Source organism: Tinamus guttatus, unplaced genomic scaffold (genome assembly GCF_059628265.1).
Source record: "Tinamus guttatus ecotype Peru unplaced genomic scaffold, ASM5962826v1 Tinamus_guttatus_pri_ptg000198l, whole genome shotgun sequence".
NCBI lineage: Eukaryota > Metazoa > Chordata > Aves > Tinamiformes > Tinamidae > Tinamus > Tinamus guttatus.
This window is the reverse complement of record NW_028288732.1, coordinates 5,030,096-5,048,701: the sequence shown is the minus strand read 5'-3', so window position 1 is coordinate 5,048,701 and position 18,606 is coordinate 5,030,096. Positions and strand designations below refer to the sequence as shown.

Sequence of the window (18,606 nt, the reverse complement as noted above, 5' to 3'; positions counted from 1 at the left end):
TCATGAGGAAGGAATGAAACTTCTTATTGTGGGTTATTTATGTCCTGTGATTTTTGTATCTGTAGAGTCTCATGAGCGCTATTTACTCATCAAAGGACTGTACCATACAGCCAAATTCAGGAGATGCTTTTGGCTTTTATCAAAGGTTTAGCTTATATTTATGAACCTGTGAATACCTTAGAGATCACATAGCATCCATCTGGACTCAATGACATTGATAACCTACTGTAAAACAGACAAATAAGATAACTACAGGCAAAATTATCAGGCACAGAAACCACAATCAAATATTGATTGACCATTTTTTGCATGTTGTATTTGTGTCTAGCCACATACATTTGGGTGCTATAACTCAGCACTGAGCATCTGCACTTGTTCTAAATTGAGGATTTAAGGTATTTGCTGGTTTGTAGGCAAAGGTGATGAAGGAAGGAAGCTTTTAATGGTTTAGTAAGTTCTTTTACCTCCCAAATATTAAGTTATTCTTGATACTTTCAAATGTGTCTTTGTGCTGCAATGTAAATTAACAAAAAACCTCTTTAAACAATAAGCTATTGCAATTGCTCATGTTTTTTTTGGTGTGGATTGAATGACTTTTTTTTTTAATGTGGAAACATGATATTTTTAATGGCAATTTGTATTCTTTTGTCTCAATAGGAATTTTCAGTGTGTTCAAAGTGGGAACGCTGGGTTTCAGACGTTTGTTCAGATTTATATAAAGGAAACAGTTGGGTGCAGGGACCTGGAGGAAATCTGGCCTTACCTAGAAAATTGCTGGTGAAAAGCAACCAACCTGCTGACTTACTGTTCACCGAAGTAGTCTGCCAACTTGCTTTCAGGTGTTTTTCAAAATCCCCTTCCAAAAAAACCTCCGACTACATCCATAAAACCTGTCAGGCAATAAACGGAGCATGTGGTTAGGATCTTAATGTCACAGAGATATTTTAGCAAAGACTAACATTTACTTTCTGTGCCTTTGTTAATAGACACCGCAAAGGGAGGGCATGAGAGTGCATGAGCACGTGCGAGTTATTTGTGTGCAGGAGAGAAAAAAAAGGGAGGGAAGGTGAGGGAAGAAGGTCATTTTCATATTTCTTAGTTCTTCCTTAAAAATGTATCCTTTTTCATACCCAGAAGGAAAAAAAGTAATAAATGTGTGTTATTCTTGCATTTTCCTAGAATAACTTAGGTTTTACTGTTAAAAATATTGCTTGACTACGCCTATATAGTACAGCATCCACCTACTGCAATAAAATAATGAAATGAAGAGCCTTGCAAGGAATTAAGATATTCCTCTACCAGCATAAATATTTTTCATTTTACAAAGCTAACCATTGGATGCAATTTAACTGTTTGGTTTTAAAAAATGGTTTTAAGCGCTCTTTGAGAATTACAGTACGTAATGGAATAAATTCCAGCTGAAATCCCAGCTTTATTTTCATTTAGACCCCTCAATTGGAAGAAAATGTGGGAGGCTCCATTTGGACCCACCTTTTGAGGTGCTCCAGTGGAATTCGAAGTGGTAACAACATCAATAGTTTTTGTTTAAGCTGTCAGTGCTCTGCACTTGTCATTTTGGCACTTGTGCATCAGGAAGGATAGGTAAGAGCTCATGAAAGTCTTATCTCTATGCTCACTAAGTCTCCTGTGTTGGTTTTTTTTTTTTTTTTTTTTTTTTTTTTCATTTCAGTTTGCCTTGATAACACTTTTGGCACGGACTGTAGCTTGAGCTGTGCAGATTGTATGAATGGAGGAAAATGCAACAATGAGAAGAGTGGCTGCGTCTGCTCACCTGGGTGGAATGGCATTATCTGTAATGAAAGTGAGTGCTGGATTTTTGGATGACATTTAAATGTTAGGGACTTTGTCCTAATGCTGTGCCATTGTCGGTAAGTGGGACATATGAAAGTACAACTCTTACGCTTTTAATCTGGAAAGCTCTTTAAGGGAGTACAGCTGTCTCATTGGCACCTCAAAACTTCACGATCAAAGTTTTATTACAAGGCGGTGCATGAAATTTAGGGGTGCTGCATGACACATCAAGAACCCTCAAGTGAGCTCGCTGCCCTCTGATGCAGGACAGTATTCCTTGCACAGTGGTTCTGGGGGTATTTATTCCTGCCTCGCTGAGTGCTGCCAGGAGTGCCAAGGTGCCCCTGCCACAGCCTGCTGAGCTGAGCTCCGAGCCCGTCCTGGCAGCTGGGGGAGCAGTCGGGGTTGATATCCATGCTAAACAGGACACCTCCTTCTCACAGTCCCAAAGAATTTCCGTGTTTTTTCTTGCATTGGTAGAGTAGGACCTGTTTTCTTCTTGTCTCTTTATTATCATTACTGTATATTTTATTATTTAACATAATTTCCTTGGGATATTAAAAATGTATTTTTTTAAAAAAATGTTTGAGGTGGGGCCTTTTGTCCATGTTCACAGTATGTGGTGTGATGATCCATGGCACTGGGAATTGTCATTGTCTTGTCACTGACGGGACAGAAAAATGTTGAAGAATTATTATTTAGCCTTGGTAGATAGTGAGTAGTCTTCAGGTTGATCATTTTCAGGTTTGTTTTGATAAAAAGATGCCAAGAGATAAAAATGAAGAAACAGCAGAAAATGACTGAAATCAACCATCTGTCTCTAGTTATTTGGGGTGACCAGTCTTGGATTGGGTTTGTAAGTACCGATTACAGGTGAGAGAGTGGGAATGAAGAGGACTAAATGGGAATTTTTGGTTTACCTGAGACACTTCAGCCTTTACTCCCTGGCACTGTGGTGGTTAAGGATAGATAATGAAATTTTCAAGATAGGATTCAAATTATTTAGTTCACAAATAACGATAACATTTTTATTCTATATTTATGATGGATTTCTGTGCTTGTGTTCTAGTGGAATTCTCCTTTGGAACTTAAAGAATAAGGGGTAATGAAAGTGCATTATTAGTCAAACCTGCAGTCTAGCAAGTAGGCACTGACAGAATAAATACAACATTTGGTCTGTATGAGTTAATCATATGAGTGCTTTCCTTATTTTCTTAAAATACAGCATTTTCTTAAAATGGGAAGTGTAACAGTTGAGAAGGTTGGAACTAAATTTCTGCAATAATGCACAAAAGAGACTGAAAGCAAATTGATGTGAAATGTCAACTTTCTTAATGTACATTGATAAAATGTCAGTTAAGTTAAATGATTCCTGCAATGGCATTTACTCAGCCGACTCAAGCTGCAAATAATGGGGCAATGCTCAAATTCATAATTTCTTTTATGCTGGAGCAGTTTGAGCTTTGGGAAGGTATCCCATGTTGTTATGGATCCATCTCTGTGCATGATTCTCTGTGGAATTTCAGAGACACTAATTATTTTAGATAATTATAGCGTTATTTTTGTAAAGGCATTTGGGAGACCAAAAAATGATGTATAAAATAGTTCTGTCCAAATATACAAAATTGTGTTTGATTTTAAACTTTGAACTTCATACACAGCATTTCTTAAGACTCCTGTGTTATTTGGAGGGGAGACTATGTGGGGGTGATTTGGGATATTGAATTTTGGCTATTCCTTCAGGTAAGCCTGATTACTTCAGGTGTCATTTTAAAATTATCCGTCCAGCAAATCTTTACTGGATACTTATTACCCTATATAGAAAGAATATGACATGTTTTAGAGCCTGCTTGACTAAAGCAATTTTCCCATTGCTCATTCGGGGTATTGGAAGTCTCATTTCACTTCATTTTGAACACAGGGAAAACCAATTCCTTTGTTTCCGTTCGTTTTCTGTCCTCTCTCTGCAGCTTGCTCCCCTGGGACGTATGGGACAGACTGTGCTGGGGTCTGTAAGTGCCAGAACGGAGGCTCCTGTGACCCTGTGACAGGGCAGTGTCGCTGCCCGCCCGGCATCCGCGGGAAGCTCTGCGAGGAAGGTAGGAGGTTCCACCGAGCTCCCCCTTCTGCAGGTGCAAATGTGCAAGGGCATCCCCTGGGCCCAAGTAAAAATAGCCCCCAATCTGCAAGACCTAGTGGAAGACCGAGGGGCGCCTTGCTGTGCTTTTTCTGTAAGTAATAGGCAAGAAAAGTGGGAGAAAAAGTGTAAACATGGGACACAGAGGCAGCAGCGGAGCCCAAGCCCATCCTTTAGCAGAGCCCCGTGCCCTGAAGGGGTGTCCGTGTTTTAGTGCTCAACCACTGATGCAGTGTCACCTTTCTGCCCTCCCCAGGCTGCCCCAAGGGCTTCTTCGGGAGGAGCTGCAGGAAGCCGTGTCACTGCGCCAGCGGCGGCCACTGCCACCGCCTCTACGGAGCCTGCCTGTGCGAGCCCGGCCGCTACGGGCGCTTCTGCCATCTGAGTAAGTCAAAGGCAGCCAGAAGCCATAGGCATTTTCCCTGAAATTCCCTCTAAAGCAGCTTTTCCCTCTGCATGGACTTCCTAACGGAGACATCCGAGTCTTCGTTCTGAAGCAGGGGTGTTTTCATATGCTGCTGCTCACAAACACCAACAGTGCTGATGCACCCATGAGTAATGACAAAATATAAAATTAGAATAAAAGGAATCAAAGGACAAAAATGTTACAAAATAGATGGTTAAATTTCTATGCACTTAGAGGTTTTGTTTGAAAAATTTATACAAGACTTAGAAAATAATTGTGTGGGTTCTTTTCATGAAAGCTTTTCTTGGGGTGAACGCAAATATTTTTCATTCAGAAACTTCAACTAACTTTGCTTTGAAACATATCTGGTTTTTGCTTTCGCTACAAATTGCTTGAAATCAAATTAATTGCCTTCTGTAGGAGTCATGTAAACTGTATTTTACACACCCACACATTAATAGGCACCGCCATGTGAATGTGGAGGGATTTGCTGAGGAGCACAATGAACTTTTTTGCTTTGCAGCAGTTGCATTCTGCCGAAGTGTGCAATTTCAAATAACTCATGCATAATTACAGAGCTAATGATTCCTTTTAATGTGGCTGCAGCGTGTCCCAGGTGGGCCTATGGAGCTGGCTGTTCAGAGGAATGTCAGTGCGTGAGAGCGAACACCCTGGAATGCAACACAAGGAACGGTGCTTGCACCTGTAAACCTGGTTATCAAGGCAAAAAGTGTCAGAAAGGTATAATAGAAAGCCAGATTCTCTTTTTTCTGTTTATTCTTTTGTCCTGTATCGCTGTTTCTCAGTCTTCCTCCCTTGTGCTTGCTGCTGCTGCTGCTACTACTAATGTTCTTTGCTAATTATTTTGTCTGCAGCTTTGCGTGTAGCAAGTTCTGTGAGTGCCTGATATCATGCAGCGCTGATATCGCGGGGACATCTGTAAGAACACAGTTTAAGGATATAATAGGTTCAGCCTCAATGACAGTAGAATTCAAGAAACCAAATTCTTACACAACTGAAGATACTGAGAATTTTCACTCTAATTATTTCATTTTTACATAGTAAATTAGTGGCAAAACTGTTTTGTGTCAGCAAAAAATACCGGTAATGATTTCAGTAATGCTGCTTTCCTTTCAGATGTGCAGGTCTTTGAATTTTTCCTGTTCTCCGTAGCTTTTGAGGGTAGTTCAAAGAGAATTCCAGCCGCGTTCGTGCTGATGTGGCTCAGCAGCCCTCTGCAGACAGTGAGGGAGCAGGGCAGGAGAGACCTCCCGCCCCATCCACTCCCTGCTCTCCAGGCACACAGTGACGTGCCAGGTTTATAGCACTAGTTTTGGGGATCTGGTGGATGCCTTTAGCATTCTTGCTGCTATACTAAATTCTGGGGGAAAAGGGCCCTTTCCCAGCACTCAACTTTGCCTAAAGACAGACGGCAGCAAAAAGTGAACAGATGAGAAGATAATGAATTCTGTAACTGCTCCTCACTTGAAAATAGCCTTAAACTTTCTGCAGCTTTGTTTCTGGATTATACCCGGGCAGTAACCTCTTTGGAGTGTCCATGCACATGTTGCATATTTAAACTTAAATTATTAATACCCCTAAGATATACATTTTAATGGGTTTTCTCTAAATTTCTGCCCACTTATTTTATGACTTTTGTTCAGTTTTCTCAACTCCTCGTCTTCCTTGCATATGTTGTGTATTCATTGCATTTTTTTCAGAGTGCATGCCTGGCTCTTATGGAGCTGGCTGCAAACTGCAATGCAGTTGTCCTCCTGACGTTCCCTGCGATCACGAGACGGGAGTCTGCCAGCACCAGTGCCCACCTGGTTTTCATGGAGAAAAATGCCTTTTACGTAGGTACTCGATGCATATTTCCCTGGGAGGTTCATGCTGGCTGGGAAAGCTGTTCACAGCATCCCTGATGCAGGGGCTGCAGGCAAGAGAGAGGCTGCGTTTGCTTTGATGCAAGTAGACAGTTCCCCACTGAGGCTGAAGTGATATTTGGCAGCACTGCCTGTCACCCCTGATGCACGATGGACAATATGTATGTAGGCACAGGGCTATTGAATTCATCTGGAAGACACATGAGACAACTGGCTTTGGTAGGAGACACATTGCTGTTCATTATAGCTGTTGAAGGGAGGCCAGGTTACAAACCAGCAGTAAGGTCTGTTGTTGAGACTGGAAAGTGCTGTATGATTTTACATTCCCCCCAAAGACTAAGGTGAAAGATTAAGGCACTTTACTAGCACTGTTTATTTAGCCCGATAACCATATTTCTTTGTCAAGCTTCAGGCAGAAGCTTTCTAGCCCTGTGTTGCAGTTAATTACAAACCACAGGACGCCAATGCTAACACAGTTCACTCTGTACCAACACGGCCCAATTCCAAATTGCTGTTGGTGGTGCTTCCTAATATTTAACATTTTATACTGACCAAACCTTTGTATTTCTTGTGAACAGCTTGTCAGCCTGGGAGGTTTGGTGTCAACTGCAGGCAGAGCTGCCGCTGTGGAGAAGCATCGTGCGATTCAAAGACTGGGCAATGTATTTGCCCAGCTGGGAAAACTGGTGCTACGTGTGACCAAGGTGAGTTTGCCCTTCGGCTAGTGAGGTAGCCTGCTTGCTTTGGAGATGCCCACATGGTGCTTCAGGAGCTGCCGAAGGGCACTGTCATGGACTGGGAAAAGGAAAATGGAGTCCAATCCTTCTGCTTTTGCCGTGGGGGAAAACTGAGACATTCTTATGTGACAGGTATGTTAGGATCACAGGAAAGCTCTATAGGAAAATGAAGCAATATTTCATATGAATTATTTTGTTCTAATCACTTTTTCTCATTTTCTGATGGGATGCTTCCAACTTCCATTGCATGTAGTTCTGTGATGTTCCTGCTGTGTTTCCTTTGTTTCTCCAAATTCTGTGGGATGAAATTTACTTGCACGTGGACAGAGAGAATGGGAACTTAGAAACTGGCCAAAGCAAATTACAGACCTATAAGAGACACATACGTTTCTGACACCAGCTTACCTAGAAATGCAGTCCTTTAAAGTAGGACTATCCTTTCTCCTCTTCAGCCAAGCAAAACTACAAAGGCACAGTCCTGCTCTCCTGCATCTCTCGTCAGGCTACTGTCCCGCTTGTCCTCTGCTGAGTGCAGTAATTCATTTATCAGACATGTCTAAATGCTTCCGATGTTACTGCATCAGAAACCAAACAGAAAAACAGACACAGAGCGATGGAAGTTGGAAGGGAGCCTTTGTGTCTATCTTTAAATGTGTTCTGGAGTGCTGCAATATGAAATCATCTTGGTTATTTTGGAAGGTTTATTATGAAGGCCCTATAGATGTATAGAGATAATATAAGGCTCCTCTTTCTAGCTTAGTTTTACTATTATTTTTAAATTCCTTTAAGTAACAGCATAAATCTGTAATTGTCTTGAAGTAGAAAATGTTATCGTGGGCATCTCTTGTGCTTTTTTAAATAGATTGCCCTGATGGTTGGTGGGGATTAGGCTGTCGCTCTCCCTGTGAGCCCTGTGCCAATGGAGGACGGTGTAACAAGGAAACTGGAGCCTGTGACTGTCCCCCTGGTTACACTGGAGAATCCTGCTCATCTCGTAAGTCATCATGTTGGCATCTCATTTAAAAAAAAAAAAAAAAAGTTTGAAAATTAAGGTTATGGTTTGATTTTTACCTTCTTTCTATTTTGCAAGGTATTTTTTTGTTAGACACACTGCTTGAAGATAGCTTAAGCATTCATAAGCTTCAAGAATTCCCCAGGTTGGACTGGACAGTATTTGCCATAGCAGGGGAGATTACAGACCAGTGCAGATGACAAACCAAAATGCCTCCCACAATATATAATATTATTATCGCAAGACCTCATCTGTGGCTATATTTACTCATACAGTATATAATAGCATGATGCTTGCATGGTAATTCCAATTGCTTGATAAGGATTGTCAACAACTGATCCCCGTGCAATTACTCTAGGATTATTTCAGCAACACTTCTTGATCTGTTTAACTTGGGGCATCAGAGTAGTGAGAGCACAGGAGCAGAAGCAGAGCTGTCCAGGAAGGACCCACCAGAGATGTTAAGAATATACTCAAGCAACCTACAAGTATCTGAACGGAGGTGGGGTTGGCCGTGGTGCTTGTGACACAGGCAGACCCTCAGGAGAGCCTCCTCCACGCAGACATCAGCAGTGGCTTGTGGGTTCTGCTCACTTGGCACGACACGGCTCCGTGCTTCTGTGGAGGTTTCAGGGTGTCCACCTCTAGCCCCCTTGCCTGTGCTAAGCGTTTTTCCTCTCCTGATTGATCCTGACACTCAGCAGAAGTACCCTGGCATCTCCCAAGCTATTTCCACTTTGCCGGATGTGTCCATAAGCTCTTAGGGTACAAATTGCAGATGTTTCTTTACCTTTCAGATTTCCAGATTTTGCTAATGCATGTTTTGGGTGGGGGCAAGCTGTTGCTGTCTCATGTGAAAAGATCAGTGTGTGCTTGACTATCTAGGTGAAATTACAGTCTTTTCCTCTGCTTTCAGCCTGCCCTCCTGGTTACTATGGACAAAATTGCCAGCTGTTCTGCAGCTGTAGCAGCAGTGCTCAGTGTCACCATGTCACCGGAGAATGCACATGTCCCCCTGGCTGGACAGGCCACGACTGCAAACACCGTAAGTCCTACGAATATTCCTTATACCTGGCATGTGGCCTCTTGTAGGATCAGAACTAAAAAATGTATGGAATCATATCTGCTTCCTCGTGGTCTGTTAGAGTTCTCTAACATACTGTTGCTAATTCTACTGTTTCTGAAATGGTGTGTTTTTTGGGTTCACACATCTTGTGTGGTTATAATCCTTAATTATCTAGGTTCAAGATATTGAAATGGATGGCTAATGAAATGCAAAATATTGGTACAAGCACTTGTTTCAACACTGTGGATCCCTTTGCCCATCTTAACTGACAGTCAGTTTTGCTTTTTCATTGTCTGCACAGATTAGTTCTGGGATTAATTTTAAATTTTTCAGTTTGGTTAGGAGAGATTTATTCAGCAAGTGGTCTGTAAGGTCCTGTGTCTTAAGGTCGCTCCCTAACCTGTGAATATAAACGCTGGGAGAAATACTGTTCTGTGTAAAAGCAGAGCATCCTCGTGTTGACCTTGGTATAGTTCTCCATATGGACTGCAGTGTAAGAATACAGGTTTGCCCTTTTTGAGTAATAGCCTATACACATTAAAACATCCTGTTTGAATCTTTTTCTCCATTACATTTATTTTTCTGCTTGTTTTGTTATGGTCTCCATTGCTGAAAGCCAAGAGAATACAAACATCCTTCTAAACTTGGTTTTGTGAGCATAAAAAGATACAAATTAATTGCAAGTGTTGACAGAAGTAAGTTTGGGACCAGCTTCCCAGGCTTGGTGTTGAGGAAAACTCTCGAGTATCCAAAGGTTTCACCAAAGTGCATTTAAAATTAGTAATACTTGCAGGCATTTAGATAACTTTCCATAAATGTCTTATTGTCCATTGTCTAATCCATTGTCTACTGAGATCATGACAAAGAAAAAAAATATATTTCTATTCAGGAGAAAAGATAAAAAAAATTTCCAGGCCTCTCCCCTCTTCATGAGACCAGACATCTGAGTAAGGCAGTGCTTCAACTATTGCAAACTGGGCATGAAACCAGGGCCTGACTCTGACTTTCCTGGTGTTGTAATTGCCACTTTCATCTCAACAAGAAAGGAAGGAGATACTGTGCTTCAATTGTGGTGGATTGCCATAATCCTGTTAAAGTATTATATGATTTTTAGAATGAAGGCAGTAGGATTTTGCGTTTGTTTTGTTTTCTTTTTTAACAAAGATTGTGAGATTTCTCTGTCAGGGTCCGTATTTATCAGTATTTTGAAAATATTTTTGTGTTATTGTGTTGCTTTTTGTGAAAGTTCTCAAAAGTGTTCAAGTGATCCTAGGATCACTGCACTTTCTTCCCATTTCCTTTAAATTCTTAAACACATGACTTCATTTCTTTTGAAATTGTTTAATTTCAGAAGCGCTCAGGCACTCTTTTAAGGATGGAGAGACAAAGTGCACATTTCTTCAGACAGGAGGAAAAGGTTCATTTTTCCCCTCTTTTCCCTCAGAATGAAATGTTTCTACCAAAATAAAATTACAACCGTGCACAAAAATAAGCCTGCAAGTATCTTACCATGAGGCCCTTAAGCCTTGCTTGCCCACCCAAAAGAGGTTACGTTTTCAGAGAGGCTGCACATCTGGCCTTGAAATAAAAGGAGAGAGCGGGTGCTTCAGAAGGCAGACCAGCAGATTATTTAAATTCCAAATTTCTGTCTTAACAGTGATGAGCTCGGCCATTGCCCTGTACTTGTCCAAACCGTTTTTTGGAGAGGTGCATCCAGTCCAAGGGAGAGTCCAGTACTTCAGGAGATGAAGCAGCTGCCTTCTCCAGTCATAATTTGTACCAATAGCTAATTATTGTCACTTTACTCCATTTAGATGTCTTATTGTACGCATTAGCTATTTTTGTTATACAGGTTTTTACTAAGTGAATAATGAGTCAATATTTGGTATTTTCCCCCCATTAAGGTTTGTGACTGTGGATTGACTGATGCCGCCTGGCTGTGAATGATTAGTTTTACATCGCTCCGTTAATATCTGCCATAAATCAGCAAAAATTGTGTTGATTTCAGTTGATTTGTGCTATGTCTGCTGTGCTTGCATTTTACGTGGCCATTTTGCACTTTTTCTGTTCTTTCATTTAAATGTAAAATTACCTGTTAGCCAAGGCCAGTGTTCATTTTCAGTGTAAACCTTGCTTTGCGTTGCAGCTTGTGATAGTGGCCACTGGGGACAAGGCTGTGAAAATCCATGTGTCTGCAATAACAGCGATGGGAGCTGCGATCCAGTCACTGGATCCTGTTCCTGTGAGCCGGGATACACTGGGAAACACTGTGAATGGCGTAAGTTGTGGCTTGATCAATGTCGGGAATTTGCGAGGAACGGAAATTATTTTTCCTCCTATTTGCCTTCAGGAAGACGTGTGGGCTGTCTTGCCTCCTGCCATGTCCCAGGAATGTCCAGTTTCTTCAGGATTAGATAGTTTAACTAATTTGGATTCCAGAAGAGTTATTTTCAGACTTGTTTTGAGCTAAACAGTTATTTTGAATGTTAAGACTTCAGGTGAGTGATAGGGTTGATAGATGTCTGGCTTGTAGCATAAAATTTTCCCTATCAGTTATTTATCCAATTTTAGGCATGCACTTTTTTCATAAATCTTTTTAAGTGTCTGTCATATACGCATGACAGAAGCCAAGTCAGAAAGATGCAGTGACCTGTGTTTATTAATAACAAAAATGTACAACGGTCTTACCAAAGGCCCATGTCCTCCACTCCCCTGTCCCTAACTGGGCAATAACAGGTGGCATAAGAGGATAAAAACAGGCACGTAGATCATTCCTGGTGTGTTTTCCCCAGCTTCAGCAATTTCTGTCTCGAGGGCTTCTTAAGACAGAAATTGCATCTCTCAGTTTATCACACCTTAATATTTTTCTTACCTTAACATGCCTAATTGCTTTTTGATCCCATGCAAACTTTAGGTATCCAAAGCATCCCATGGCAAGGAATAACATAACTAAACCATTTCATTATATTATTATTACTATTACTATTAAATTAAATCTCTACCTATCAGTTTAACAATCTGTCAGTAGCACAGACCCAGCCAAAAGAATCCCAGTAGCGCAGGCAGAATTAATGCTGGTGTCACACAGAAATGCCAGAATAATTAATCTGGCGTGATGACCCGGGACAAAAGCCCCAGGAAGCTGAGCTTACAGCTCCTGCTGCTGTCAGCCTAGAGGGCCAGGAAGGGCAGCTGGTGGGAAGAGCAGCTCCAAGAGAAACATTCCCACCCCGCTTCCCTTTCCTTTACCTCTCTCCAAACGGCATCTCCGCAGACAGAAGGTACCTGGGAGCTGCTCTTCACTTCTGTACCATGGGCAGAATGATCAAAGAAGCCATCGCCGCCAGCAAAACATTTGGCAACCCCTGATGTTTTGTCTGTAGATTATGGGAAGTTTTGGTCCACTTTTCCCCCTTTTGGAATTACGTAATTATTTATTTTATATATGTATGAAGCCTCGATCGTAAATGTAGGCCTGTTTTAAGGTGCAAGCTTATGAAAGCCACAGGTTTTCCCTAAACATTTTACGCTGCCTCAGAGGCAAGATCTTTATTACAATCCTACAGTTCCTGCATTCTTGAAGTTTATTTAGACTCTTGCTTGAGGTTAGGCTCGTTCTCCTTGCAGCTTTGCAAATATCTCAGCTTCTCTGCAAGCTTTGAATGTTTCTTGGCACACATTGCAGCAGAGTGTGCCTGCTGGAGCAGAGGGCAGGTTCTCTGTGACGGGGACTGCAAAATCATTTGTGAAATATCCTGACCCATTGCCATCACCTTGAAGGTCTCACCTCCAGGCTAAATGTTTTCGGTTTGCAGAAAGCCCAGCTGGGAGCTAACACCTAGTATAGCGCTGGGAAACTGTTTTCCTTGCGTAGCTCTCCCTAGACCTTGTCTAAAACTTGAAATGAAAAAAGGAACACCGAGGAGGATGAAGCTTTTAAGAGCCGAATGCACTTCTGCCTGTTTGCTCGTTAGGGCAGTGTTGAAGGTGTGCACGGTGGTATGCAGCTCTGCGAGTATGAGGGGATGCACATGGAATTTTGCACCGTTTCAGCTCTGGGACTGAATTCGACCTCCAAATGCAAGAACACCTGTGGTTAGAGAGGCCTGTTTTCTGACACTGGCAATGATTGAAAGCAAGGGAAGACTTAAGGTTCTTTCTCAGCCCAGCTGAGAAAGGCCCAGGGGAGGGTCCCATTAGTAGAGTCACTAACGTGCCAAAGTGACTGAATTTCACCCCAGCTGCTCCCGGTGCCAGCAGGGGTGCTCAACAGGCAGGCTCATCCACACCACTTCCTTCCAGACATGGCCTCATCTTTGAGCATCCTCCTTGTTTTCTGCTCTCAGTAATGCTTTCCAGATTGCCTGAGAGATCACTTTGCATGCTCCAGCGTTGTTTTCTTTTTTCGGATAGTGAGCACCATGCAAATCCTTTAACACTCCTAGCAGAACTGCTGTGGAAATGTAGCTTTTCAATCTGTCCCCCAGATGTAATGTTTTAGCTCGATTTTTTTCAAGCAGAACCTGCAAATGAAGTATGCAGCTTTCAGGCTGGAGCTTTCCAAAGGAGGTCACCACATTTCATTCTCTCTCACCTCCTGGGAGTCAGGATTGCAGGAACCATAGGTTAGGGCCCCTAAAACAAGCACAGAAGCTGGGAATTTTACTCCCCCTGGCTGGTGAAGATATATGTAAACAAGCAATCCCAGAACAGCATGTGGAGAGCCACCAAGCAGGAATACTGCAGTTGCAAAGCTTGGTGACTATTGGATGCTGTTTTACTTGCCTGCGCAGAATGTACTGCCTTTCAACAGCCTGATGTTTTTCTCTAAAATAGACCTTAATAAAGGTCTATTAACTTATGTGGACCTCAAGGAGAATACTTCATCATATCAGTTTTAGGTATTGCAGTTAAGCCTTGATCTTTGTTTTGCAAACAGTAAGAGTTCCCATGTATCTAAAAATTCCCAGTCGATCGCTCCCTGTTCCCGAATTAACCCATCATCTGGTTTTGATTCCTTCCCCGCAGGCTGCCCCGAGGGAACCTTTGGCCCAGGCTGCGAGCGGGACTGCGAGTGCCAGAACGGGGCCGCGTGCGACCACGTGAGCGGGGCCTGCGCGTGCGCGGCCGGCTGGACAGGAACGCTCTGTGGAAAAGGTGCTGGTTCTCATTCTGCTCCCTCTCATTTTTATGCAGATGGGGGTTTTTGGGCACACTTGAAGATCTGATTTTACAATTTGCAGGGCCTGATTCACATAAACCATTAAACTTAGTTGGAACACGATACGAAAACGTGCACTTAAACCTCAGCTCAGCAAAGCATTTAAGTGTGCGCCTAACTTTGTGCTGCGAGTCCGATTAGTGTGCAGGAATTATCACTTGCTTAAAATCAAACACGTGCTTAAGACCCCTGCTGTATCGTGTCTTTCTGAAGGCTCTCCTCATAAAGAGAGTCTTACAGTTTTATTGTTGAGCACTATTTGTCCTGCCTCAGACTTACTCGTACGTAGAATAACACAAATCTCTGTGTCCTCCTTAGGAAGAGGGTCTTCCTTTTAAATTTAATAAATCCAACAGCTCATCTTCTATTGCCTCATAATTTGGAAAAGTGATGGGAAAGCTGGATTGGATTTCTTAGAAACATTATTATGTGTTGCCCTGTAGCATATTCTAAGGATGTTGCTGCATACCATAACTTTGCACGGATGTATAAAGTATATTATGAATGCAGCAGAAACAGAAATATTCAAACATTTTCAAAATTATTTAATTGGAAATGGTAGATTTGTAAATGATGATCAGGAAATCAGCAGCACAATTATTTTGTTGAGGAAGCTCATTATCAGCTAGCGGAAAACTAGTGTTGGAGCTGCAGGAGGGAAATGTGTGCACGTACTGCCCTCTCATGGAAAGGAAGGGCCTTCTCTGCCTGTGCAGAGGTGTTGCCAAACACCCGACTGCAATTCGGGGAAGTGCTTCTTGTTTCCCTTTCAGTCTCTCCAGGAATTATTATATGAAATAAATATTCGTTTCAAAGTTCTGCTTGAAACTGTATGATGCAATGAGACAACCAATGCTATCTACACCGTCTGCCTTTCTAAAGTAACGTGCTTTAATTTTAAATAACTTTAATTCTATTTTTATAATTCTTTCTGCTCTTTTGACTTGGAAACAGAGACATTCCTGATAAGCTGATGCTAACACACCTTCCAGCATAACTATAGGCTATACAGTCAGTGTGCCAGGTGGCCCCAGGAGGGTTTCACTAGCCAGCGAGGGGCTGAGCAGCCGTCCAGGCAGGTTGTGTTACCTTTCACCAGGCTTCCAGGGAGCTCTGGAACCATGAACAGCCCTTGGGTTGCTCCCTGGCCAAGATCTTTCTTTACTTTCTTTGCAGTCCAGCCTCATCTCAAAACATTGCAGTCTTTGAGTGTTTTCTCTCTTGAATATTTAGAAAATACTTGTCTGAAAGTAGTGCAGTTTTCATTTTGTTCTTATCCCTTTTCCGAACAAAGCAAAGGGAGGTTCATTTCTAGCAATCTTTTTGTGTTGGAAGACTTCCCATGTCTATCTTCAGTCTTTTTATTAGCTGAGCCAACAAAACCTTTAAAATGTTTCAGGTAGATTGTATTTTCTGAACTTTCTTGTGTATTTCTGCACTGCTCAGAATAGTTAAGATGTCATCAGTGCAAAGTAAAGCCTAATAACCACATTGTACACTCGTGTGATAGTCCTGCTAACAACTTTCCGGATTGGGTTTGCCTTTTCTGTGGCAGCTTAGAGCTGCAGCATCGTGTTGACGCCTGTTGTGTCTCTGTGTTTGCTTTATCCTGTTCCAGCTGTGCTTGCACTGCACACCCCAGCATCCTGCACGTGGTGGCTACTTTCACACCTTGGAATCCAGTTCCTGTCGTGTGCCCTAAGCTTTCCCCTCCGGGATTGCTCCAACCAGTCGACCCCGAATGTGCTCTACCTCTAATGCTTTGATCTCGGTTGAATTTCAGCTTGTTGGCTTTGGACCATCTCTCCTTTCTTGCATGCTCTAGGACTTGCAAGACGTGTTACACAGTGTGAGATAATGCAGTTGTTCTTCCTAGAAAATTTGTAAAAAATACCTCAAAATATTCCAAAGTTTTTGGAAGAAAGAGGAAAACAAAGACCCTTTGTTAAACACAGTTCTTGAATTTATCTTGATGCATGTCAAGCTTGTTTGCTATTCTGTAATAGTTACGATGTTGGGAGTTGGCAAGTGAAAATGACTGGTTTCAGTCAGTCCATTCTATAGGAAATGAAGTCATTCAATTTGAGAGAGATTTACTGGCTTCTTATATACGAAAGACATTGGTTAATTCAGTATTCCCTGCTGAATTCAAATGAGTCTGTGACTATACTGGAAGACAACACAGTTATCTGCATTGTCCTGAAAATCAGTTCCTTTCAGCTCGAATCAAAAGGACACAGAGGCTAAATATCCATTATGAAAGCAGGAATGAGTGCTGGGAAGCCTGCACGATGTCTATTGGAAAAAAAAAAATCTCCGTTTCCAAATCAGTTGAACATATTTATCCTTTTAAACTGCTTTTTTAAATTGCTGGAGGATTGCACTGGCAGCAAGTAGACTTCAGTGCTTAATGTTATGTTTGCTTACACTTGTTGTAAGATCCTGTTTCCTACGTATTTCGTCTCAGACGTGCTGAGTGTTTTCCTCTGCACTGACCTTTTTTACCTTTTCATGTAGCAAGTTTCAGCCAGAAAAATTTGGCTGTTTCAAAAAATAGACGAAAATGTGCGAGTTGTTTGCCTTTGGTGGAACTTCCTGGCAACCTTTCCTCCAAAGAGCTGTAGCACTTCTGTTTTTAGTGCCTTGGAAATTGGCAGGGTTTCCTTCTGGCAGGTATGTGGTTTTTTGCTGTCCTCCTGACAGTCTGCCCACGTTAGGCAAGTTCTGAGCCTTGGAACCATCATCCTGCTCACGTGCTCCAGAGAAATGTAGACCTAGAGCTGGCTGAGTTGTCTGAGACACCTACCTTAATGTTGATGCCTCATCCTGAGGCTGAGGAAGATTTTGCCACCATCACGGAAACACTGAAACAGAAACATTCATAGTCTTCTTAGTTTGAAGTCCTGGGAGAAGATGGGACCTTGCAAAACATAATATTGAAATATACACCTGCACAACCAGCATTTAGAGAGTGTAGTTGTTATTTCAGGTATTCTGCATTGTGATAACAGAGTAGCCAAATTTAGGCTGAAATTGCAAAAGCCTCCTGGGTTTTGTTTGATTTCGTACTCAAAAGAGCTATCAAAGGAGCAGAACAGTTTCCATTGCAAAGTAGCTAGGGTTTAAATGGAAACCAAAAAAGCTACCAAGCACTACTTGCATGCCATATGAGCCATGTGGAAAAGAATTTTTTGGTGCTTTTGTGAAACTGGCAAGTGATACAAAGAGAACACTGGAAAATAATTTGCAGTTCTGCACAAGATGCAATATTACCACTAGACTACGAAGCATTTTCAGTTTTCCTAGAGCAATGCTACCAGCAATTTTTCTTACCTCAAGGGATAATATATATGCCAAAAGAGGACGTATCTCGTGGACACGTGAAGTTCTAGCTGTTTCTGAATTAAAGTAACAGTTAACACATTTGCATTTAGCAAAAGATGGTTATATAAGTCCTTTCTCTATCCTGTGATGTAGATGATGTGAGTAGTATTTTCCCCAGAAAAGATGCCTACTACAGTCACCGCTTGCTATAGGACTTTGGTTTTAATGCACTTGCAGCTAAACAGTCAAGTGAAAAAAAATCAATCCCTTCTTGCAGTAAATTGCTAAATATATCAATGCTTGCTTTAAATAAATGCAAACATCTGACATGCAGCAAACCTAGGCCTCCATGGCCTCCTGATGTCAACCCAGCAAAATCAAAAGGCATCAAACTCTGACCACATAGGCTGTTGGTGCTATCAGTTGTGTTACAAATGTGCCATGTTATATCAAGTTAGACAGGTCGCCCTGCTCTGCACCCAGGTTGCTTTGTTCTTGTTTGCAAAAGTAATTGTTATAATTGATTTCATTCTGTGCAGGGCTGAGTATCCGCAGCGCCCACTTTGAAGGCTGTGATTGCCTTTACTGTACTGTAATTTTGTTTAGTTTTGTTCCCCCCTACTCGCTGGTGTTGTATGACTGAAGGCAAGTGTCAAGTATCAAAGCAGCAGCAGAATTATCCAGGCCCTTGCTTGATCTGGCCAAATAACTCAAAATGCTCCACAGCTATTCCTCAGCCTCAAAGCGGGGCAGAAGTCTCAGATTTTTCCTACAGTGTTTTTATTCACTGTTGTCTTGCATCAATTTACAGTCCCTCTTAAGTACAGCACCAAAAGTTCAGATTTGAACTGCTGACTAAATCATTGCTGTAGGGATAGGTTAACTGTGCTTCTCTCTTGAGAGTTCTGCAGTTTGTCAATAGTGTAAAATAGCCCAATAAGATGATATAAATAAGATAAAGGAGAAAATAATACTGTATATGTCTAAAAATAGCCAGCAAGGCTT

General features: G+C 41.9%; 1 protein-coding gene across 1 annotated transcript in view; it reads left to right on the top strand.

Annotated features, from left to right (window-relative positions):
* Window positions 1-18,606, top strand: part of LOC104571522 (uncharacterized) — a 171,345-nt gene that overhangs the window by 127,124 nt on the left and 25,615 nt on the right. The window contains exons 12-21 of the mRNA XM_088523820.1: window positions 1,691-1,822; window positions 3,783-3,911; window positions 4,206-4,334; window positions 4,962-5,096; window positions 6,077-6,211; window positions 6,820-6,945; window positions 7,841-7,972; window positions 8,907-9,035; window positions 11,203-11,334; window positions 14,085-14,213. Of these exons, the coding sequence (XP_088379946.1) occupies window positions 1,691-1,822; window positions 3,783-3,911; window positions 4,206-4,334; window positions 4,962-5,096; window positions 6,077-6,211; window positions 6,820-6,945; window positions 7,841-7,972; window positions 8,907-9,035; window positions 11,203-11,334; window positions 14,085-14,213 (1,308 nt within the window). The remainder of the gene's footprint in view (window positions 1-1,690; window positions 1,823-3,782; window positions 3,912-4,205; window positions 4,335-4,961; window positions 5,097-6,076; window positions 6,212-6,819; window positions 6,946-7,840; window positions 7,973-8,906; window positions 9,036-11,202; window positions 11,335-14,084; window positions 14,214-18,606) is intronic.